Genomic DNA, 26053 nt, shown 5'->3' with positions numbered 1-26053 from the left:
CAGTTTAATGACATGTTGTATGAGAAAGTATTTTGTTTTACTAATTTAGAATTCTCCATCTTTTAATTTTGTTGAATGTCCTCTTGTACTCATGTTATGATACAGAGAGAACAGAAGTTCCTCATCTACCTATATCTTCCTATATCACTCATTATTTTACATACATTTTATCATGTCCCTCATATTTGGCTTCTTTCTAAGGTAAAAAATCCCAGTCTTTGCAATCTCTCTTCATATGAAAGTTTCCCCATGCTCTTAATCATTGTTGTTGCCCTTCTCCTTCAGCAACATCCTTTTTGAGATGCAGTGACCAATACTACAGACAGTATTAAAGTTGAGCCATTGATTTATATAAATTACAATATTCTTCAGCATCCCGTACCTTCTGCAAGCTATCATCTTGTTTGCTTTTTTGATCACAACTGAAGATTGAATAAAGTCTTCAATGAGCTATCATGATGTGTACATGTAAGGTGTATGAGTAGTTTCAATTTTTCCTCCAGGGTGCGTTACTTTGCATTTATTGACACTGAATTTCATTTGACATTGAATTGATCATTCATCTACCATGTTCAGGTCTCTCTAGTTCCTCACATTCCTCTCCAGTCCTGGCTAACCTTAATAATTTAATGTTATCTGCAAATTTTGCTACTTCAGATCATTAATAGATATATTAAACACAGGAGCTAGAGCAGAACCTTGAGGAACCAATCCCCATGATGGGTTTCAGAGTAGCAGCCGTGTTAGTCTGTATTCGCAAAAAGAAAAGGAGTACTAGTGGCACCTTAGAGACTAACCAATTTATTTGAGCATAAGCTTTCGTGAGCTACAGCTCAGCTTATGCTCAGATAAATTGGTTAGTCTCTAAGGTGCCACTAGTACTCCTTTTCTTTTTGCAAATCCCCATGATGAAAATTGATCTTTTAATCCTAGTCTTTTCTCCCAGCCATCTTTTGATCCAGGACAATATTTTGTGTCTCACTTTATGAATACTTGACTTCTTCAGTAACCTCTTGTGCAGGCCCTTACAACAGTCTATTGGAAGGGTAAATAAATTATATTAATATCTTCTTTCCTATATGCACTACTTTACTGACACGTTCAAAGAATTCTAAGAGGTTAGTGAGATACTCCCATTGACTTCAATGGGACCAGGATTTCACTCTTAGAGTGTCCCCCCCTCAACCCCTGGCTGAAATGCAATTGTACAAGAGGATTATTGTGCCATCAATTTCTGAGAAACGTTGTGATACTGATAGCTTGATGACAATTTTGCTTTGCTTTTTATGATTTTGGGGCTAGATCCTCTGCTGATGTAAATTGGTATAGGTCCATTGGATTTAATGAGAAGAGGATCTGGCCCTTAGTGTGAAAATTCAGTACTTGTGAAACATGATGGAGTGACAGCCCAGGAGTCTTCCTTTTAGACACAGCAGAGGTACATTCTGAATACCAGCAGTGCCTGCTTTTTGACACAGCCACTAATACTGTGTCTCAGACCTGATCTGGAGACATGATCTATAGGCGTGAAAGAGCTATTCTGTCTCCATGCCTATTCAGTCCTTGGCTTCTTTGCTGAAATTGCCAGTAAAGTAGCCATATCATTAAATCTGTCATAATAATCGACCACCAGCACACCTCCAAATCACATGGAATTACCATCTTTGTTAAGCAGTAGGCATTGGTGTTTAAATAAGGCTAAAATTAGTTCTCTGGGAAATGCCCCACTTAAATAGATTTTCTCATTAAATAGAATGGATTACATTTATGTGAACTGCGCTGTAATTTAACTTCAGAATCACTTGCTTTCTTGCAACTTTAACATAGCTTTATGGTACAATATTCACCCCAAACTTCTAGCATACTTTTTATGCCTATATTGTAAAGACTGGGAGTTGGGGATTTTAGCTCATGCTAATGAGTTACTACAGTAATGCTGTTGAAGCCATGTACAAAAGTACCATTGATTAGAGCTGGCCAGTACATTTTCAGAGAAACATGGTTTCATTGAAATATGCTGTTTCATCAAAGACAAACTATTTCTTGGACATGTATTGATTCTGACAAAGTTTTTGATGGGACTCTCTGGTCACTTCTAGAGAGAGGAGAGACGGGTAAAGAATGGGGAACCTGACTTTTACAATCAGCCAACCTGTGGAACTCCTTACCAGAATCTTGTGAAGGCCAAGATTATAATAGGGTTCAAAAAAGAGCTAAAGTTCACGGAGGATAGGCCCGTCAATGGCTATAAACCAGCATGGGGAGGGATCATGTCCCTAGCCTCTGTTTGCCAGAAGCTGAGAATGGGAGACAGGAGATGTATTGCTTGATGGTTACCTGTTCTCTTCATTCCTCCTGGGGCACTTGGCATTGGTCACTGTCGAAAGATAGGTAGTGGGCTAGATGGACCTTTTATCTGACCCACTATGGCCGTTCTTATGTACATTGTGCTCATCCATAACGAAATAAAGTAGAGAAAATGGTTTACATTTGTCTTTGAAAACAGTATAATATTTAAAGCTCTTTACAAACTTTAGCCAATTAAACTTCTCAACATCATTTGAAAGAGGTGAATGTTATCACTCCCAGTTTTACAGATGGGGGAATTTCAGCGATGGATGTTGTTACATGCCAGAGATCAGAGAGAAGAACAAACAGGATTAGAACTCATTATTTTTTCATGCTGAGTGCAGTGCACAGATCACTGCAATGTGTCTTTCTCTGGGGTATGACTGCTGCTGATGACACAGAGGAGCCATAGACTCAGACTTCACCCCCCAAAGGATTTCATCAGTATTATCATGCTGTGTACTTATCTCAGCCCAATGTAACCTATCCCTTTGGCTCATAATGTACCATGTCAATGGGCCCTGAGAAGGGAAGGTATCTCCAGAGTTGCATGCCTGGCCAGAAGCAAAGTGCTCTGCTTGGTCTGCTCATTTGCCTACTACTCCCAAAATGCAGCTCCAGCTCACTTCTACTTGATAGCAATGCTCATGTGTGAACAACTGGAACAAACTGAAAGATTTTTTGGTATTACGTGTAAGTGTATCGAGTTCTTTTCTGTTAGCTTTCCAAGGCAGAATTGTGGAAGGCTTTCCCCACTTTTAGCCTCCACACTTTGCTTGTTATTGGATCACACCTACTCCTTTTATAATCAAAGTAAACTCGCCTCCACACTCTGACACATTCCGTGCGCCTGCTATTCCCTGTCCGTCGTTACTTGGGCAAGGTTCACAAGAAAGTTGACCTTCTGTGTCTTGGTATGTTCCTGGTGAGCAAGGAAGGCACTGATTATGTTCTCCACTGTAATAGGTTCCCATGCTGCAGGTAACTGAGGAAAGAAAAGCAGAATCTACTTAAGGACCTTCATTTTGATAATGTAGCTTTGCCTTCTTCGATTCACCCCACGATTACCAATGACACTTTGCAGATTTTGGGCCAATGGAACTAGGTCAATCAATGGAACTAGGTCAATTTACAACAGCTGAAAAGATTCATCCTGTATTGTTTAAACCATTAAATGATATTTTACTGCATTTGAACATTTATCAGACATATGCTTCCAAAAGAGTTAACTCAGTTTTAAAAAAATATGTTGTATTTACAGCAAAATGCTCTTTCATAATGGATGGAGAAATAAGTGAATTTTTCATTCATAGTAGATACATGTAAATGGTGATTTTATGGGAGTTGTAGACACAAGATCTACAGTCTGAGGACATGATCAGTTGACATAACGATGTTAAGGATTTCTCCAAAGGCAATGCATCCCATCTCATATTTTATACTTCCTGACAGTGACATGGTTTAACTGGCAACCATTCTAAACACATACATTAATCCACATTTTCCTACTGAAAAAGGATATTTCCTTAAACATTTTATAGCATTAGGTTTATGGGGTAAAGCTTAAGGGGTTGTTAGACTAGAATAGCTAAAATTTTCAACCCAGCCTCTAAATTGTAGTATGTGTGTGTGTGAACCAGGTAATCAGACATCTGTCAAATCCACATTTGCAAATTCTATTCTTTTTGAATGTAAACAACTGGCTGTGTAAAAGTTAACTGAAAAATGTATAGTTGGGTTTTGAAAATTTGACCCAAAGTAACTATAGTGGTGTGGTTAGCAGGAAAAAAAGTTGTATTATTGGTGAATTAGGAACATAGTGCCAAGAACTAGAGTAAAAGGGTTAGCACCAGCATCTGGCTAAAGTCTGGCAACTTGGAAAACAGATAAGCCAGACTATCCTTGTTCCACATAGAATTAGACCAGGGGAACCTGTTTTTGGTTTCTCTAGATTATCTAAGTATCTAACAAATTTACTATATGGCTTACTGTTGACCAGTTAATTTTAAGGGGTTTTTATTTTTGGGTGCTGTTGGTCAAATAGAATTCCAATTTTTCTGGGACTTACCACATTTTCCATCCTGCAGCACTTGCCCTGTACTGCATGCTTCATGTCCTTCAGTAGCCTTAGCTGGCTTATGAGCCACTTCGTACTCTGTCCCAGAAAACTGAATGTAAAATTGCTGTTTGTTAATAGATTTTCTCAATGTTTTGATTGCAGTTTGCAGCTTCTGCTCCATCCTTTTCCGCACACAGTCAAGGTTACAGGTGTCTAGGTGGGAAATAAGAAGAAAACTAGAAGCAACTGAGATTCATGTTTAAGCAGAGTTGCTTAGTAAAAAATTCTCAACCAGCAAAATTCTCTGGTACTTGGTCCACTTCTCTTTATACAGCAAGTCGCAAAAAAGTTGTATTTCTTTCTTTAAATGCTAGCATCAACTGGCTAACTGGCTGAGTTAGCTTTAGGCCATCTGGAAGGGACAGTCAAGCACTCTGTGCTCTGGCAAACTAAACTTCCCGATCCATAACTGCACATGGAGCTCTGATCTTGCCTCAATCCTAGCATAAAAAGCTTCAAATTTGGTTCTATTGACTTTCTATAGACAGGGATATAGTAAACACATCACATCAACTGGCAGAGCTAAGCTGGCATCAAGTGCGCATACCCTGCACTGTTATGGGTTATGGCAGTGACTATTGCTACGTGGATTCCTGGAGGTATTAGTAATTGTCCTCCACAGTGTATTTCCAAGGGTTTTATCCAGTTCAGTTCTAAAAGACTCAGATAGTGGGTTCTCCATAACTCTATTTGGAAATGTTAATCCATAGTTTAATAACACTCTGGAATATTGAAATATTTATGATAGCACAAATTTCTATTTGATTTTATATCATGATGAAAAGGAGTACTTGTGGCACCTTAGAGACTAACAAATTTATTTGAGCATAAGCTTTCGTGAGCTACAGCTCACTTCATCAGAAGCATGCAGTGGAAAACACAGTGGGGAGATTTATATACGGCAGAGAACATGAAACAATGGGTGTTACATTACACACTGTAACAAGAGTGATCAGGTAAGGTGAGCTATTACCAGCAGGAGAGCGGGGAGGAAAAAACCTTTTGTCAAGATAATCAAGGTGGGCCATTTCCAGCAGTTGACAAGAACGTGTGAGGAACAGTAGGGGGAGAAATAAACATGGGGAAATAGTTTTACTTTGTGTAATGACACATCCACTCCCAGATGTTAGACCCTGGAGAGCCCTAAACAATTCTCCCCATCCTGAATCTTCTCCACATGGCTGGCACAATGTAGGTATGTTGAAATGCATGATAAAACATGTTTGATTTTCAGACTGGAGTTCAGCAATCTATATTCTAGGAGATGTCTTTGTAGCCGATGGTGTGAGACATCTCCTAAAAGGAAGCAGCAATGAGCCAATACTGTATCAATGAATGTATCTCTCATTAGTAGAGATGAATCCAAATCAAATACGAGGATCTAAATACCGCTGAACTTTGTAGAAGTTTGGCTCCAGATCCAATCTTTGGGCCCATCTGCAGCTATTAGCTGAATTTCATACTGCATTCTAGTCATCCTGACAGCAGAACTTCCACTGAAGTCAATGGAAGTTCTAAGTGGGGATGTGCTGTTCCATTATGGTTTGGGTAATGTGCTTTGTAGACAGGCCTGGTGAAACAGCAGCAGAGAAATACTGGCAACTGCTGATCACAGTGAGGCACTGCTATACAATTTCCCCACAGAACACCAGAAAAGATATTCCACACACCTGAGACTTCTTCAGATTTCATCTCCACTTCAAATTCGGCAGTGATATGGGACACTTCTTTCGATGGTGACTTGCGGCCCCGACGCTTTTTCTTGGAGGAATCACACTTGAGGTTCACAAAGGTCACCTGGCAGTTGTCTGTACAAGGGAATTGACCTCCTTTGCATAACAGAAGTGACATGGAAGAGAAATCAAGTAGCAAGGTAGCAAGTGAAAGCTGGTGTGTGATATTTCAGCTGGGTTAACACAAAATCTGCCAGAGCATTAATAACATCCACATGCATTGTTAGACATACCCTTATTTGTGTAATTTTTGCTTTGTGTAAGTGAGGGCAGGAAAAGAAGCCCATACAGCACAGACGATAGAATGGCAATGCTTAGCTGTGTGTTGATACTGTTTGTGTCTTTAATAATGATAATAAATATTTTCCACATACTCTGTCTAAGGCTATGGAAGCTCTTTTCAAACATTAGTTAAAAGTCAATGTTGTTATGCTTAGTTTATTGATGATTAAATTAAGTCAGAGTGTTCACTTGCATAATGTCACATTACAAGAGAGAGGCAGAGCAAAGACCAAATTTAGAAGTATGGCTTCCCACTTGTGTTCTAGCCACTCGGCAACATTGTGATTCTGTTCTAGCCACTTGGCAACATTTATATTGTGATAACCATACGTTATGTTATTCACGTAACTGAAGTAGCATAGCTTAGATCGATTTACCGCAGTAGTGTAGACAAGGCGTCAGTGTCACAGTAGCCTTTCCAGTGCTGTAGTGCACGACTCCACAACACCAAAGCCACCAAAAGTATTTCATTTTGGGTATGGTATTATATTATGTAATCTTATTGTGTAATCATACAATTGGTAGCATTAATTCAAGTCAGACGAAATTAGAGATACAAGGCAAATAGCTAGCAAAGTATAAAGCAAATACAGCCAAGAAAATACACTTACAATATGGGCTGAAAAAGAATTTCTGTGACTTTCAAAGTGGTTTTGATAGCCAAACATTATAGAAAGAAAACAACCATCATGACAAAATAGCATTTTAAGCAATAGAATAATTACTGGTGCTTTGAAAATTAGAGAGAGGAGAATATTTACATTGTAGGTTAACATAAATTATTAAATTAAATGAAAAATAATCTTCAAATCCTATTATATTATTCTATTGTTTTTATTTAGTGTTCATGTATGATTTTTTTTTAAATAAGGAAATTCCCAGACAAATCTATGTTAAAAGGGAATTAAGATTGAGAGTACATATCAGTAATTTAGAGTAAAATACATTCCTGGGATGTTGCAATTATACCAAAACTAAGCATTGTAAACCCAGGAAATTCAGAATTAACATATTTGGACTTCTTTTAAATTTAACTGTACGGTATGGAAATACACAATTAGGGCACCCAAACAACCTTAACTCTGCCCTGCAGTGACACTACAAGGAAAAAAGAAAAGAAAAAACCCTAACATATCTTTAAAAATAATTTGCCATAATCTACTCAGGGAAATCTACAAAAAACTCAAACCAGAAGCCTGTAATTGATGTGCAGGTAAAGTCCCAGGTCTATCAGTTGCAAAAGCATTCCAGACTAGGACCTCAATTGATAGGAGTGAAAGGCTATCTAGTTTGTGCAAGGCAAATGCCTGTTTTGACTTCACTTGACATCTCAAAGCTATGCCTTGGTATATGTAATTAAAAATGGTTAGATTTTTTTCACTTAAAACCTCTCTTTTCTGTTCAGCTTTGAAAGAGATGCTCAGGATGAACCTTTTCTGTGTTCCTATTAACAGCCTAGATTATTAAAGTGGAAACAAACAGTTCTCACAATCTACTTGCCATTTCACTATTTATGTTGTTTATTTACTTTTTGTCCTTCACTCTGTTTGGGCACTCAGTCTAGAATGGTCAATCTCACTTTTGTATTTAGTCAGCTTCTCTTTCTTGATCCTATACTCACAATCAGATAACAATCCCACTCTACTGAGATTGCAGTTACTACATGGGAATGTTTAAATTATAAGAAAGAAAAACTTTAATTAAAGAATTCATGAAAATATTTATACTCATATCAAGATTTGTAAAAATCAAATGCTTGGACTTCATTTCTGATTTTGCCAAAATTAGAAATTATGTTTAACTCTCTCCACTTTCTTGATTCTTTTTGTAACACGATAGCCTAACGTTCCAGTATAAGGGAAGCAAACTGAAGACTGCATGGTATATTAGATTTATATTATAAGATTTCCTGTGCAGCTGCTGTCTCTAGTGTTTAGGTACAGCCCCCAGCACCATGAGACCCCAATCCTAGCATAATAAAATTAAATTAGTAATAATAATATGTCTTGCTATCATAAATTTTCTTTTAGAAATCTAATTCTAGGAAAGAAAAACAAATTTAGCTGACATGGTGTAATTCCACTTCCCCTTGGCCAGTAGCTACCCATCTCATGGGAATTCTATCACTGACGATGCTAGAAACTTAGCAAGACCACCTGAATTCATGAGATTTCTGCCATTTGGGGCCAATACCTGGCAAAAACAATGAAGTTTTCAGCACTGTCAAATCTAAAACCTAGCCCAATTCAGTTTGAATCTGAATCCTGGTCTGAACCTAACTAAGGTCCAAATCTGTAAACCATAACTTTCTCCATCTGCACAATAATCACAAGTTATTAAAACAAACTAAAAGAACCATTGGTGACTCTCTGCTTATGTGTTATGAGAAATGACATACCTATAACAGCTTGCTTGCCAACGTCTTTAATCTTTTCTTTGCTGCGAGGCCGTAAATGGCACTTTGCATCTTTAATTTTAAAGCGAGCTTTCTGCTTGATTGGTGGGGCTAATGAATCTGTTGAAATAAAATTAAAAGTTATAATTCCTAATGTAGTCTTAAAGGGCCCTGGCACCTATTTTTGAAATGAAGCTGTAGTCTTCTTGCAACATAAAGGAGAGACAGGACTCGAATCTATAACTCTTTATTTACCTTGTGTACATTCTATATGTGACTCTTGCATTTGTTTCCATAAAGCTACTTTTCCCACAAACAGATAAGAATAGTCTCAGGCTCACAGAGTCTCATCAGCCAATGAGAGTTTGTTCAGTGAGTGTGATTATACCCTGATATTCAGCGAGTGGGCAGAGATCTGAAGAAACTAACTGAACTGGCATTCTTCCTTGCAAGCTTACCTGTGCAGTCTTGGTGGTGTTTGGCTGAATTAATTTCTTACTCAGAATAAAACCAATTGCTGTAATTTTTCTAACTCAACTCCTGACTCCCCAAATTACTGAGGATTTGATTCCAATCTCATTTACGCTAATGTAAAATTAATTAAAAGGAGTTACACTGTTGGCAGTTTAAAACTATCCCTTGCCTATATGGCAAAAAGAACTGCCTTTAAGTAGGTTTCAGAGTAGCAGCTGCATTAGTCTGTATCCGCAAAAAGAAAAGGAGTACTTGTGGCACTTTAGAGACTAACCCATTTATTTGAGCATAAGCTTTCGTGAGCTACAGCTCACTTCATCGGATGCATGCAGTGGAAAATACAGTGGGGAGATTTATATACGGCAGAGAACATGAAACAATGGGTGTTACATTACACACTGTAACAAGAGTGATCGGGTAAGGTGAGCTATTACCAGCAGGAGAGCGGGCGGAGGGGGGGGGGGACCTTTTGTCGTGATAATCAAGGTGGGCCATTTCCAGAGTTGACAAGAACGTGTGAGGAACAGTGTGTGTGTGTGTGTGTGGGGGGGAGATAAACATGGGGAAATAGTTTTACTTTGTGTAATGACAAAGCGTATATAAATCTCCCCACTGTATTTTCCACTGCATGCATCCGATGAAGTGAGCTCAAATAAATTTGTTGGTCTCTAAGGTGCCACAAGTGCTCCTTTTCTTTTTGCCTTTAAGTACTTTACTGAAGTCTGTGGCTCGCAAGCTCTATTCTCCCTCTTACACTCAAAACATATCTTGCAGTAGCAGCTGCTGATGTTAAATTTGCAGGACTCTGCAAACGTTGCTACACAACTCAGAATGACTGGAAAATGTAACAGTTCCTTGCCTTTCTAGCAACGATAACTCCCTTTGAACCATATAATTGTAGCTGAAAAACCTAGACCCAGTCTCTCTCCTTCCCAGTCAGCACAGACTTCTTCTGATGAGAGCACTAACAGACAACACACTTCGAACCCACGCTAAGTCTCACTCATGCTCAGCAGTGCGCCACCCGCTTTTCCTGTAGCATCCCTTGTGCAACCTATTCGTTATCTACTTTAAATGTCCAATTTACATTTTAAAGGGCTATCAGGCTTATCCACCTCCCCTCTGACAGGCAGCTCAGTTTTATTGCTCTGCTTATCCACATCCTACATCAACTAAGCTCATACCCCCACACCTCCCAATATACATTCTGTATACATAAAATCTTTATTTATAAAACTGGAAAATACAACCAGAAGATTAATCAAGTCTCCATTCAAGGAAAATAAGCAGTGAAATATCTAGCATCTTGAAAACTTAACATCAGCAGATGCTTATAGTTAGTTGTCCGATGCTTCCCATGCTAACATCCTGTTTTCAATTGCTTATAACTTAGCTGAACTTTAACCACTGGGGCTGAAATTTTCTATGTGGGATGTCTGCCTCAGACTGGCTTATTTTGAAAAGTTTTAGCAAAAATAGTTCAGCCATTTTGGAGAACAAGATTAGGGAAAAATATATTTGCCCATGTTAAACAAATTTTTACAGCCATTTTGTTGAGAAGCTCTGGCACCTCCATGCTCTGGAGCTAGGATTTAAAATTTAGTGCGAGGGTGGGGGTACACCCTGGTGCCAAGAGTGTGCCTTTTATTGCCCTTGTGAAAATTTGCCCAAATTTGGCCACCTTACAAAATGCAGTTTGCACATGCTCAGTTAGAGACCTGTTAGAATTTGGCAGCTACATTCTCAAAAATTCCATCCTCATGAACATGGTCCAGCCCCTCAAAACTCCTATATGTTAACTGGACTGTGCATGTGCCATACCCCCCCAACTGACTGAACATATTCCTGCCCAGGATCACTAGAAACAATAGTATGTGATCACGTAGCTAAAGATGGGAATCCTAATGCATATTCATAAGGGGGCCTAAGGGCTTGCACAAACAACCTTAATTCTGGCATTTCCTAACTTTTGAGTGCTCAACTTTCAACCCTAACATTCTTTTAAAATACTTTTTTGGATGTTATTTATAGTTATGTATCTATCAATATCTAGATTTATTAGAACTACATGTGCGCACACATGAATTGTGTGGTACATACCTGCACAACTGGGAAGTGTTGTGTTGCGTTTCTGCTGGGCTTTGCCTTGCTGTACTGGAACTCCACAGCTCAGTGTGTAACTATTCTCTGAATCTGAACAGAAATGAAAAGGTGGATGCAAAGTGAGGCATATGCAAAAAATCCTTTCTGACACATTCCCCTCACTCTTCACTAATCAGCACTAACACACAATTTTTGAATAATCACATCAATTATCTACTTTGTGTGTCTGATTAACATTTGAAAGGGTTGAATGGACTTGGGTTTGCCAAAGTCTACCTGTTTCCTATTGTTGACTACAAACTTTATGTTCTTCTATCACTAGAATTCCACATCTTATACACAAGGGGGGATGCTAACCATGAATCATTTAAGGGCAATGATCAGCAAATACTTTATTGCATTTTTACCTCACAGTCACTGGGCTTTGATAATCTCACTTAATTCATAAATACATTACATGCTTTACTGAGTAATTTTAATTTCAGCATTTTGATGGAACTTTTAAAAGAAAAATATAAAACACGTAGGGCCATAAATAGGGCTTATTCACTGCATGGTCAAAACTGTGCATTTGTGTGCACAAATTAGGTAAAGAGTTTCACCTATCTCTGCTAGACTGATAATAAAACTAGAATCTCTGCACAGCATTTAATAGTACCAAAAGCAAATACAAAAGGACCATATTGTATATAAATCTTTGAAGGGGAGAGAGAAGATATAGGAATAGTTAATATTAAATTAAAAAAAAACCTATGTAGCGAACCGGAATCTGTAGTAAGTGATACAGCAAAATATAGGCAAAAAAGATGAGGTAACTGGTCGTGCATGTATAATTGAGATGCAGCCAGACTAGTTTTGTAACAGTTGATTCTAGCCTCATAGTTGATGTAGCAAATAACACAGTTAAGGATGGGTTTGTTGCCATGCAGTTTATTTTCAGTCTCAAGTGTAGGAAGCCTTCTGCCACAAAACTAGATCTGATAGAGAATGTCCATTTGTTGTATGTGTCTCAGGATAAAGTTAAGGTGAGGTAAGTGCTCTGTTCAGCTATCCCATTGCTCTGCCAAGTCCCTGTGTGAGCAATGAAATTCTTTGCTGTTTGGCCCTGGAGTTTAAGTTGTTCATTATGACCTACAATACCCTAATTAGCCAGGAACTTGCCTGAGACCTCCTTTCTCTCCATGACATATTGCCACTGTTGGGCTGCTGGCAGCGTGTGTGCATGAGGGCCCTGCTTCTTTGGAATTCACTGCCCATCCTTGTCCAACTACCCAACTAGGCTGACTTGAAGGATATAAGGTACAGTCCCTCTTTCTAAGCAGATATCTGGGGAAGGCTGAGGTGGCTCTACTGCTCTTGTGAAGAGCTGGCTAGAATTTGCTGAAATTAATGATTTCGTTTGTTCAAGTTTCCGGAATTTGCTGAATTGATACTTTAATTTAGCCAAGTTTCTCGTTAGCATTGTATCCGAGATAATGCATTAGTCCTTCACAGCCTTTCACTATATTTTAGTACTTCTTTTAGTGGTTTTTCAAATGTCACCTATATTTAATTAAGTAGGGCTCAATCCTGCAATGAGAATTGGGGGTGCTTAGCAAGTCACAGGATCAGGCCCTTAGAACGGGCTGTAACAGTCTTCAATGAACATTTGCACATGTACTTTAATCGGCAAGTAATATTTTCCCCCTTGTATTTGTTCACAGTAAAAACTTAATGAAAGCGTTATGAATACAATAAAAGAAAAAAGAAAACAAGGTCTCCTTATGTGCAGAAGTAGATATGAAAATGCGACATTGTACCAACCTGGAACAAAAAGTGTCTTGGAAGGGCATGACAAAAAGCAGCTTTCTATTCCTCCTGATTTACTACAGATGAGTTGAGCCTTAGGAGCTGGTTTGGCATTTGGGAGGCATTTCACCATCTCTGAGGAAGAAGAAATAAAAAAATATCAGCCTGACAGCCTTAATAGGCTGCTCCCTGGCCACAGCAAACCATCATATTACTAGCAGAGAGAGGCATGAGCACTCATCCATGTCCAAGCATCCCGAAGCTTTGTGTATGCTGGGGGGAGAATATCTGGTATCTGAACTTGGATCTGGACTTAAAGTTTGCGCCTGGCTCATATCTTTATAATAAGCTGAGCCCAAACTCTGCATCAGAAAATCCCCCAATACTGGAATGCTCCAAATCCAGATCTAGATTTTGAAGCTCGGGTGCACTGCTCGTTATTAGAGCAATTCAGTGCAAAATCTAGTCACAGAAGTGGGTGGGTAATAGTATTCATATGAGATCCCTTGCCTTTCTTTCAGTAATATTACCCTATTCATGGTGTACCATGGCTCCCACTGCAACAACAAACAGGGGAGTCACTCTCACTAAAACTTTTTTATTGAAATTCTTGACAGAGTAATGTTTCCCATTTCCCATCTCCAGCTCTCACTGACTATGCTCCCAGCACCTCTTTCTTTTTAATTCCAGCCCTCAACTTCTTCATCTTGGAACAGAAAACCTCCAAGAGGGCTGAGATGTTTCAGGAAGTACTAGGGGTGAGTCAAGCTTCCCCCTGAACCAATGCCCCAGCACAATGCTTTGAAGAGACACTGTGCTACAGAACGGGACATATTTCAGATGTCACCCAAATAGAAGTTCTGACCACTTCGTATCAGTATAAGTACCCCTGGCACGTGCTTTTAGAGAAGTGTAACTCTTGTGCTCTGGAAGCATGCCAATAAATTGTAATTCCTACCTAAATCCCCCCCCCCAACCCCGCCAGTTTCTTTACAGGAGAAAGGCAGAGTCTTCTGTAGTGTTTAGTTTAATAACTGCTAATTAAAGTTTAATTTGAATAAGGTATTCCTCATTTCCCGTCCTGAACTGTTATGCAATTTTACTGTGAGCTGTTGAATAATTTCTGGGATTCAGCGCAGAAGTGACTGCATGTCAGTAATGGATTAAGTGACCCTATTAAAAGATTTAAATTGAAATCCCTTGAGATGGAAGGAACTATTTTAAACATAAATCATTATTATAAATGTAAATTACAGTTATGTGCATTTCTCATCTGTAGCCACTAGGTGTCATCAGTATCCACACCAACGTTATGATACCTAAACACTTTTCTTTTGCTCTCTTTTATAACCTATATTTTGTTTGAACTAAGGAGTTGAAGGGTTGTTAGGCCCTTCTTCAAGCAGATATTAAAGGGTAAAGTGGGTTTTCAAACTACATCAAGTTTTTGTATGGCTAATCTTGCTTAAAATGTACACAAAATCAGCGGGGACATATATGGGTATGTGTACACTGCCATCAGAGTGATGACTGTGGCATGGGTTGGAATACCCATGCTGACATGGCTAAAAATAGCAGTGAAGATACAGCAGCACCAACCCCGATGCAAGCTAGCAATGTGTGTACTCACAGGATCCCTGGTGGGATTGCACAGCTAGCTCTGAAGCCCGTGCTGCTGCATCTTCACTATTATTTTTAACCCTGCTAGCTAGAATAAAGTTAGCACAGGTATATCAACCCGTGCTGCAATCAATGTAGCCCTATGTCTCTGAGGCCACTTTCTCCTGATTAGTTTCCTGACATACCTCATTCGACGGTTCTTGCTTTATAAGATCCCATTGGCTGAACCCTGCTTTCCTTCCTGCTGGTCTCCAACACCGCAACTATACTGCTTTGTGTGCTTTGGCACTGTGGGCCTAGAAGTTCACCACATAACAGCAGCGACTGGGAGTTTTGAACTGCAGCATCAAAACCCAATGGAATGACAGCCATGCCAGTCTGGGATTCACCCGTGCTAGTCTGCCAGGTTCAAAACTAAGCAGGGCCCAGATAAAATAGACCAATTAAAATGGATTAGTTGAACAATCTTGGCTGGCTTGTGCTGAGTAAAATGGGACCACAGGTTAGAGCAAGGGTTCTGGGACAGAGTCCAGATATCTGCATTATATTGCTGGCTTCACTGATCTATTTTGTAAATGTTTGTTAGTCCCTTCAACCTCTCTTGATTTCTGAATCTGGAATAAGGGAATAATCATACTTATCTCCCTCACAGGACTGTTTTGATGCTTAATTGAGTAAAGTTTGTAAAACACTGAGATCTCCAGACTGAGAAGATTATAGAATACAAACTGTTACTATTGAGCAAAAGAGGATTCTGTAGTTTGAATGTTCATGAGTTACTTAGCATTCACTATCATTAGATCATCTCATCCTCCGCCTCCTGATGCTCATATATTCTCAGGTTGTAACAGTAGTTTATAACATAGTTTTCGCCACACTATGCTGGTAAAAAACAAGGAGATCAGCAGAAAGATTATGCTCATAGTAATCCTTGTTAGAAATATAGGGAAGAGATCTTTGTCCAACAAATAATGATGGACAACATCCGTCAAGAAGAATGTTTTATTTTTAGTCTTCCAACAAGGTATTACAAAGAATAAAGAAAAATTTATGACTATGAAAATACTCTTAACAGAGCCTTTTATTGTGGGAACAATTTTTTTTCTATACAATGAGGGGGAATACAATATAATATATTATTGGTGTAATTATATACTAGATCTCAAAAGATTATCATTCCTGTTGTTAGTTTATGGCTCACTTCTGAGGACTAGTTTGTACAGTGGCAGGGTGACAATCTAGATGATCTAGAAAGAATTTTCCATCTCTAGTTCCTGTAACAATACTTAGCTTTTATACAGCACTTTTCTTCTATACATCAGAAAGAACTTTACAAAGAAAAGTGGGGAAACTGAGGCACAGAATGGTGCGGTGACTTGGCTGTGATCACAGAGAAAGCCAGGGGCAGAGTTGGAAACAGAACACAATCCCCTCATTTCCAGCCCAGTGTTTTATCCACTTGACCAAACTGCCTTCCCTAGATAGATGGGTAGATTCTATAAAGTAAACTTCCTTATCTATTGTTTTATCTGGCTATCAATACATGCTTGGCAATTATATTAATTCCTAGCAGTTTTAAATCTAAACACAGGTTTGGGTTAAATGATTTCTAAAATGTCAGCTCCATCATTTAAAAAATATAATTCCTATGACATTGGCAGAACGGGGCAGATGACGTCTGTTTTGTATGATAGGGAAATATTGTGGAATGTCAACATGACTTCACTTTGTTATTCTTCAATGTTTTTATTAGCTATCCATCTCTGTGCCTTTTCCTTAGGCACTGCCTGTCTTATAAGGCAGTTGAGTCACTGTACTTGAAGCATGGTGGCATTTCATGCATCAGATATACTGAACTCATATTACGCTTTATTTTAGCCAAAAGGCCAAGGAGCAGTCAGGCAGTTGGGAAGAATCTCTGTTTTCAGAGGTTTCTAGGCTGGCTTCAAAGATCCACTCTGGAATGGAAGTGGGAAGACAAGATCTCAGTGCAGGAGTGATGTCTGGCCATAATCCTGCAAACACGAATGCATGGGAGTAGTCTCGTAGGGAGATTACTCAGAGGAAGTTATACACATGCCTAAGTATTTGTAGTTTGTTCTTTGGTGTGTGTATGTAAATTCTTCTCCTCACAAAGTCTGCTCTGTTATTTTAAATAATAAAAAGTATAACAAAACAAAACAGCCCCAAAGGCCAGACTAGTGTCTCTATGGCTTGTGGCCTCAGGCATTCATGGTCAACCTTTTCTTGGAGAGACTTCCCCTAGGGATAAGAGGAAGTTCAGGCTATGTGTCCATTCCATCACTGACCTCTGTCAATTAATGCTTATTAGTGTTAGCGGTGGTTGCCATTTTGTGATGTGGACATGTCCTTTAGAAACTGATAGGATATAATCAATTGATATCACATAGGCCACCACAGAGCCTTAAATAAAATCAACCTTTAGGGTTATAATGTGCTGCTGTTTTAAACACATGGCAGACCCTGTGGTCCTCACTAAGCCAGAACACTGACTGGAGTAAGTGGGTGTTATGGCTGAATGAGGAGTGCAGGAGCAGGCCCAAATATAGCTATCAGAAGGTGCTCAGGTAAAAAGAGTTTTACCATTGTTAATGATAGGTTAACCTAACGAAACACCACCCACTTCAGAAATATGTAAATCAAATGAAAATACATTTAAGAGATAGTGCCAGAAGACTTTGTCCCAGCACAGCAGCTTCTGTTGTGTTTAAAATTAGACCCATAATGCTGCAAAACACAAGAAAAAGACCTGGATGTGGCTGTAATAGAAGTTTATCATGGAGTACCTGACTACACACACTGAGTGTCAGACTCCAATGTGGTCCATCAAAAATAGGTTTCTATTTCTGACCTTTCCAAGTTATTGTACCCAAGTGGAAAACGGGCAAGACGCAATCACATGAAAGTAAAAGTTACTTACTTACCAACACAGTCCTTTTTATTCCAGTGTAGCTTCTTTCCAGGTGGACAGACGCACTCATAGCTCCCCATTGTATTAATGCACCCATAGTCGCAGCTACCGTTGTTGATGCTACATTCATCAACATCTGAAAATATATTTAAACAGGTCAGTATAGTATTATACACTATGTAATACTTACACATATATTGTGTACTAAACACATACTGCGCATAAGCCCGTATGTCTCTATTATACATGTCATATAGACGTGTATTCATATCATAATTATATATAAATATGTATAATGCAGACAGCAAAACATTTTAGTGCAAAGAATATTTGAGTATCCTTATACAGACACTCACACAGCCCCTAATCCTGCAAAGACGTATGCATGTGCTTAAATTTACCTACTATAACTGGTCACACTAAAATTCATGGAATTACTCACAATACATAAAGCAGATGTGTAACTCACTGCAGGATTGGAACCATAATGCATATTGTACGATACTGATAACTTCAAAGCAGTACATCTCTGTGAGATTTAATTATTTTGACTTATCAGAAAGATACATTATTCATAATGTAAGTGTATAATATAGAGGAACAGAACTTATGTTTTAAAAGATGGATTACGATTAAGGGAGAAAATGCATATTTGATGGGAATGGGTATATTAAGCATAATTTGTTTAGTCTACTGCTCAGATGGTATTAATGAAAAGAAGGAGTCTTGTTATAGCAGGCAAAGCAATTACCAAAAATGTGTCAACTGATATTCCAGTAAAAGGCTTTAAACTTTAGAAATATTTGTTCAGAATTAAGCATTACTTGTTTAATTTACTCAATCAGCGTTTATGTAAGATTTCATTTATATCCTGGAATAATACACAGTAAAAGTATTCAGTGCTGTTGCAGCCATTGCCTGTATGAGCTTGAAAATAGACCCAGCTTTGAAATTAATTCAGTGATCATAATGTATGGTTGTTCCTAGACAGAAAAGTAAGTTTGGTTTTGGCCAGTATAAACCCATTATTCTGCAGTCATAAGGTAGTTAACAGTATATTCAGTGCTGTGTTGCCAACTCTCATGATTTTATTGCAAGTCTTGTGCTATCTGGTGTTTTTCTTCAAGCCCCAGATGTTGGAATCAAGAGACTGCATGAAAATCTTAGCTTTCATTTTTTTTTAAAAAGTAAAGTTTCTAACCTCCATGGTTGTAAAGAAAAGCTGAGAAATATGAAGCAACTATGTCATAGAGGCTTAGAAAAAACAAACAACCCTGTCTCAGGAGATTTTTCTAAATTAATAATTGCATGATTTTGTAGGGCCTGACACAAGATTTTTGAATGTTTGGGGTTGGCAATACTCAAAAGTGAAATGCCAGCTCCCTGGCTCCCTGCCTGCCTGGAAGGCTCTTGTCAGTTTCACTTTTTGCCAGTAAAGCTGAGAAAAGCTTTCCTTGAGGGCTGTGGAGGCTGCAGGCCCTGACTCTCTGTTTCTTCCCAGCTTCAGGAACTGGAGGGGCAGAGAGCTCTGGAGTGATCTGACTCACCTGCGTGGCAGTAGCTCTCTGCCTTTCTGGCCCTGGAACTGGGGGAAAGGGTGGATGGGGAGTCTGGGCACCCCAGCTCCCTGCATCTCCAGACTGGAACAGGAAGGTTCATGTCAGTTTCACAAAGGAAATTTCACAAAGGAAATGGACAAGATCCTTTCAGGAGAGCAGCTGGGAAGTTGAAAAATTCTGTTTTGGTTCTTCTGAAGTGGAATTTCTCTCAAAACCCTTCCCATGAAAAAATTAATATTTTGGAATTTTGACCCAACTGGGGATGAACATTTTTCAAAAACATTATTTTTTTTTGTGGGAAGGGATTTTTATTTTCTGGCCAGCTCCAAAAAAGACTCCTGGTTTCAAAGGTGCTGGATACTTGTAGCTTTTGTTGACTTCTATAGGCCTACTTGCATGACTAACTACATATCGTGAGGAGGGTTTGCACAGTCAGGCAGTGTCAGACTAAGGGTTATGAAAAATATACACTTTTAGTACAGATGGCCTTTACTGTAACATATGCTTCTAGCAGAGCTCCAGTGAGAGCAATAAGGGTTGTGCATGCAGATGGAGGGCATGCTATGGCCCATAATGTGGTGTGACAAAGCTCTGTCCTTGCCTCTGTGGGTCCCGCGTTTCCTGGTGGATTTTGCTAGCCTCAGAGGCTCACTGTGACCCTCCACATAACCCTTCTCTCTCTAGAGACAAGGGTCACAGTCTACTGAGGCATTTTCATCATAAGCCAGTGAGGGAGGTGAGGAGAAGTTATCCTTCCTCTCTGTTGTCTCCCAGTCTCAGTGATTAATCGGGGGCAAAGGAGGGCCCGGGTCCACCCTCTACTCCAGGCTCCCAGCCCAGGGACCCTAATAGTATCAGCTATGGTAGCTGACCTTTTAGAAACATGACATGTACAATTCCCTGGGCTACTTACCCCAAAGCAGCCCTCACTTCCTCAGGCTCCACTTCACCCTTACCTCAGGGCCTCCTTCCTTGTGCCTGATATGGTGTGTGCTACTCAGTCTCTCCAACAGCACAACTTCCTCCCACAGCTCCTGACATGCACATCCACCTGACTCACTGGGAGGCTTTTAACTAGTTTTAGCCAGCCCCTGATTGGCTTCAGGTGTCCCAATCAACCTAGCATTCTCCCTGCCTTCTGGAAAGTTCTTAATTGGCCCCAGGTGTCTTAATTGACTTGGAGCAGCTGCCATTTCACTTATCCTGGTACCAGGGATTTGTTTAGCCTGGAGCTAATATATCTATCTCCCACTACTTTTCTATAGCCATCTGGCCTTGCCCCGTCACAGTGGGCACTCCCTTTCATTATTAGATGCTACTAAAGAGAGAGAGAAAAAATAAGACTGAACTAGTTTGGAACAAATAGAATCCTGCCAATTCCCTGCCTCAGATAACACAAATTAAAAAGTTTATTAAGAACCAAACTTGAATTGAACCTTTTTGAGGTTCTGAAATATTTCCCCCAAGTCATCTGAACTTTGATTTCTGCTCTGTGACACATGGACTATACCCACCATGATTTATTTATTCTATCATAAACATTCTTCTCCAGGAACAGATTAAACCTAATGACATAGGTCTGAGCTGCAAAGCTCAGCTCCAGATCAGGATCTGAACAAGGGTGGATTCAGATCTGAGATTTTGGTTCTGCCCATTATGGAAATAAGGCCAGCCATGATATTTGGATCTGAAATCAGTCTTGCCCAAAGTTTATGGGTATTTGGATCTAGGGTTTGGGTCATGACCCATCCCTTATTAAAAAACAAATGGGGCCTCTTTCAACCAAAACTTTGGAATCTCCAGACAATATGCATCTCCTCTTCACTCCCTAACTGGCATAGATCCTCACAGCCCTCAGACCTGATCTTGCTTCTACAACTCCTCTCAAGTGGACTTTTCTTCCCAGTTCCTCCGCCCAGATGAACTCCTTGTACTTCTCTCACCCAGTTCCTGGATAGTTTTGCTATCTCATTAATTCACAGCATACATATGCTTTCTCCTCCTAGATAAGTAAGACATGGATATCATAAGTGGAGGTCTCAGTTTAACCCCACAAAAGCTGGGGAATTCAGAATTCAGACAGAAACAATGGGTCAAATTCTGCCTCAGTTACTCCTGTATGTATCAGCTTCAAACTGAGTTGTATGATCATTTAATCAACATCAGAATTTAACCCAATATCTTTGGTTTGCCCCATTATCCATTACCAGTGACAGACCTTGCTAGTAATATGTGGGGGAAAATCTTACATACAGTATTCATGTACCTCAGAATGGTGAACTCTTAGAGCCAGATTCTGCTCTCAGTAACTCCACTGGACTAAATGGACTTATCCTGGTTTTATGCTGATCAGCGTGTGACTGAGAGCAGAATTTGTCTCTGAACACTTTGCTTTTGTGGGTTTAAATTTAGACCCTTAAGATTATCTGAATATGCTTTTGTTTATAGCTTAATACACATTTTACTCAGCTTACACTTTGCATAATGTCAGGGTGCCTTGGCAAAAACACCAAACTCTATTTTCAAACAAAACTTATTAGTTTTAAAGTAAAAAGAATGAATGGAAAATTCCTTTTGAACCTCAGTCTTTTCTAACTTTAATTTAGATTTAAGGCTGTAGGATGGAACGAATGGACTCTCATATATTGTGTGTTTACACTGTATTTTTATAATGCTGATCTGACTAGTTAAAAGCATCATTCAGAAGAAATACACTTAACATGTTCCACAAGAAAAACTATTGTTTTCCTTTGACCAGTATTTTTAAATGTTCAGGTAGGAGACCACAGAAATGCCTTAGAGTATGTCTGTGTTGCAGTTAAAAACCCGCAGCTGGCTTGTGACAGCCAACTCGGGCTCATGGGGCTTGGGCTGCGGGGCTGTTTAACTGCAGTGTAGACTTCCAGGCTTGGGCGGGAGCCCAACTCTAGGACCCTGTGAAGTGGGAGGGTCCCAGAGCTCAGACTGCCATTAAACATACCCGCAGCCTGAGACCCATGAGCCCAAGTCGGCGGGCACAAATCAGCTGCGGGTGTCTAATTGCAGTGTAGACATACCCTCAGAGCGATGGTATGTACTGTGATACAGCTGCTGCGCAGTGGACTTAAATTCAAAAGTGGACATGAAATTCTCCATTCCTGACCATGCTGAGGTTGTTCCTATAGCAAAATTTATACAGTACATGCTATGTGAGGAAAAATGGCCACATGGCTATGATGCTGTCAAAACACCTTGTCAGATGATCTGCCAAACACCACTAGAAATTCCATACCCTGATCCAAATTACCAGCAGTTATGAATTAGATGTAAGAGATAGGTGTGTTTCATTAAGCATGGGACTGGGAATGAGTACACCTGATTTCTAGTCCTGACTCAAGAAACCTTTAGCAAGTCACAGAAGCTATCTGCCTCAGTTTCCCCATATATAAAATGGGGATTCTACTAACTTTTCTAACTTGAAGAGGAGGATTAATTAGATAATGTATGTAAAATGCTTTGGACAATATTTTGAATGTGGACAATATTTTGTAAGTGCTATGCATTAATAGCGAGGGGCAAAGGGCCAGATTTAAATTAACCAACTAATTAAGAATACATTGAAGGTAGTCTGATATAAATGGGGTGTTTTTATTTGTTTAAAAACAACAGAACTATTATATGTAATGATGTAGGTAAGAATACCATCCCTCTCCTATACCTGTTGCTTGTCATCTGAGGTCCTGATCCTGCAAATACATGCATGATTCCCATCATGGGTTAAAAAGAGTTAAAGGCCAGTGAGCCATATTTATTACATCTATGCTGCAAATAATTAGTTGCTTTTCAGACAACAAGGGCAGGACTAAGACGAGTCAGGTGACACTTGGGCCTTATAAAAGGCAGAGAGAGTTCACAGGGATGAGAAAGGCTCCTGGGAAGGGTCTAGAGCTAGGGTCTGCAGGAGACCAGAAGCTCAGGAAGACTCATTCGGAGGGAGCCAGTGCTCAATACTGGAGCAGGGGAGAAGACTCCACAGTAATCCCAGAAAGGGGAGTGGGAACAGAATGGAGAAGATGGGCTGATCTGCAGGGACTTTGGGTGTTACTTAGACTTTTTTGTTACACTGAACTAGATGCTTCTCAGCTGGAGGGCTGTGTCATCCACAAAGGCAAATGGTCTTCAGGGGCTGGCTAGGGTGAGGACCCCTGCCAGAAGAAGCTCTGTGATAGAGGATACTTGCAGGAGTGAACATAATTGCTTACAGCAACTTTCCCACTGTGGAAAGCTATCTGCAGTGTTGTTATAGCCATGCTGGTCCCAGGATATTAGAGAGACAATGCACAGGTGTAGTTTGACTGCAATATTGCGGGGGGGGGGGGAAGGGGGCAAAGTGCGCATGCACACACGTGTGTATGCTGAAGGCAGTTCCCTTGGCTCACTGGCTCTCTGCCCCCACCTGCAGTGGTACTGGGAAGCCGGTGCTGGGGGGAACAGGCCGGCTTAACAGAGGAGCCCCAGCTGCAGTGTCACTGCTCTGGTGCTGCTGCAGCTGCCTCCCTGCTGGGGCTGGGGATTTTGCTGCTGCCGAGGGGATGCCACATGCCGGGCTCCTGCTTCTCCCTGCCCATTCCCATATCCCGTTTCTTTCCCATCCCATCCCCCTTCCTGTCCCCACTGTCCCCTGCCCCATCCCATTCCCTTCTCTTCCTCCTGCCCTACCCCACTGGCTCTACCTCTTTCCCCCAGCCCTTTCCCCACCTCCTGTATGCTCCCCCCCCTCCCCCCCGGGCAGATACTCACATGTACAGGAAGCAGGCAGGTACTAGGATTCAGGAGGCGGCATCCACCTGCCGAGGCAGCGGCCCGTAGCGCAGGGGAAAAGCTGGCCCATCCCGCTCCCCGCGAGCCAAAACATGCTGGGGCGGGGGGAGAGGTGCAGCGTGGGAATGACAGAGCCCCCATCCCAGGCAGGCCGAGCAGAGCAAGCCCTGAAGGGCAGCTTGGTGCTCACAGAAATGGGGCAGGGGAAATGGCATCTGACCTCATGTGACACCCCCTCACACACACTTTGCCTCTGTGTTTGGGGGCAATATCCCTCCACACCCCGCCAAACTAGGCCCAAGGAGACAAGGTGGGTGAGGTAATATTTTTTACTGGACCAATTTCTGTTGTTAAAGAGACAAGCTTTCAAGCTACACAGAGAAGACTTGAAGAAGAGCTCTGTGTAATCTCGAAAGCTTGTCTCTTTCACCAACAGAAGCTGGTCCAATAAAAGATATCACCTCACCCACCTTGTCTCTTTCATGTGGAAGTTAGTCATGGGTGCAAATGGTTGCAGGGTCAGGGCTTTAGGCTGCAAGTTCTTCAGGGAGGGGACAATGTTTTCCTGTGTGCTTGCAAAATGCGGCACACAATGGTGTCACAGTCCTGCACTGTGATCCAGGAGGGAGGACTGTTGTGTCCATGTGGAGGCTCATTGACGTTAGTGAGGCTCCATGGAGATGCAGCAGTCACCTTGCATGGATAACGATGGAGGATGATAGTCTAAATTGGGGCCTTTGGATGCTACGGCAACAGAAATGTTGGATGGTCATTTTTCCAGTTACACTCTTCTCCCAGGAATATCTAGGCAGATTTGAGGCTCCATATTTTTGGTCATACCTGGCTAGGTTTATTTAGCTTTAATCTGATGTCCACAGTCTTTGCAAGGCAAATATCCTTGGCTCAGTAGATGATTACACAAAACAAAAATAAATATGTTAAAATCAGTCTCCAAACCTCCACAGTGTGTCATGCCGTACAGGGTGTAGCCTTTGTGACAGAGACACTCGAAACTTCCTGGATAGTTGATGCAGGTCTGGTCACAAGTCCTTTCGAATGAGCACTCATCTATATCTGAATTCAGAGCAAATATTTTTAAAAAGTCAGAATGCAGTTATTCCAGATGGATGGAATTTAATTCTCTCAGTCACAGCATCAACATTATTAATAAACTGCCTGAGACATTACAAAGTAAGATCTTAATCAATTATCAGCTTAGTTTTCCTACAGTTTTAGGAAGAGAGGATTCAAGGTACAGGGAGGAAGGAAGGAAAGAACTTTGTAGAATAAAACAGTATGTCTGCAATATACATTTTTCCCCACTAGGTGACACCATTTAACCTCTGATAGCATATCAAACCTCACAAACATGAGATGCATATTCAGATTGTCTCTTCTGTTCTTCATTTTATGAGAGTAATTAACAGCATTGCATGACATTTCTGCTCCATCACAGAGCACACAACAATCAATAAGGAGCAGTAGGCATGATTTTTTTTTAAACAATGCTGAACTGAGCGAAATAAAGGTACACTGAATAGAAAGTACCACAGAAAAGATATTGTGTTATAGACATTTTAAACAGCAACATATGCAGGATGGCAGCGATTTTTCAAGAGTGAATTTCAGAAGCAAATCTATCACCTGGAGTCATGTTTTTTTCCTAAAATCCGGTTTAGAGGAATGTTTTTTAAGTTAAAAGGTCAGTTTAATAAAATGTGCTTGTTTGAAGGTTTTAATTTAAATGAAAGAAAAATAGCATTCCTCCAATGTATTGAAATGTATAGGAATTGGGTGGTGTCCTTTTAAATAGTTTGAGAGCCTGCTGGTAGTCCTCACTGTGTTCTGTGTTTTAGAAACCAGTCAGAAACCAGCAGCAGTGTACATATATGTCACTAG

The 26053-nt window shown here is 40.2% G+C and overlaps 1 protein-coding gene across 10 annotated transcripts in view; it reads right to left on the bottom strand.

Moving 5' to 3' along the window:
* The window catches only part of SCUBE1 (signal peptide, CUB domain and EGF like domain containing 1), a 305663-nt gene that overhangs the window by 32980 nt on the left and 246630 nt on the right, over positions 1 to 26053 (bottom strand). For 7 of the 10 annotated variants that reach the window (XM_048825384.2, XM_048825406.2, XM_048825416.2 and 4 more), the window contains 8 exons: positions 25112 to 25228; positions 17809 to 17931; positions 13259 to 13378; positions 11453 to 11545; positions 8882 to 8998; positions 6139 to 6297; positions 4418 to 4621; positions 3173 to 3334 (listed from right to left, as the gene is read on the bottom strand). In XM_048825384.2, coding sequence (XP_048681341.1) covers positions 3173 to 3334; positions 4418 to 4621; positions 6139 to 6297; positions 8882 to 8998; positions 11453 to 11545; positions 13259 to 13378; positions 17809 to 17931; positions 25112 to 25228 — 1095 coding nt within the window. The remainder of the gene's footprint in view (positions 1 to 3172; positions 3335 to 4417; positions 4622 to 6138; positions 6298 to 8881; positions 8999 to 11452; positions 11546 to 13258; positions 13379 to 17808; positions 17932 to 25111; positions 25229 to 26053) is intronic. The other 3 variants (XM_048825395.2, XM_048825427.2, XM_075121400.1) reach the window with 1 other exon arrangement.

Source organism: Caretta caretta, chromosome 1 (genome assembly GCF_965140235.1).
Source record: "Caretta caretta isolate rCarCar2 chromosome 1, rCarCar1.hap1, whole genome shotgun sequence".
NCBI classification, from domain to species: domain Eukaryota; kingdom Metazoa; phylum Chordata; order Testudines; family Cheloniidae; genus Caretta; species Caretta caretta.
This window is presented reverse-complemented; position numbering and strand designations above follow the sequence as displayed.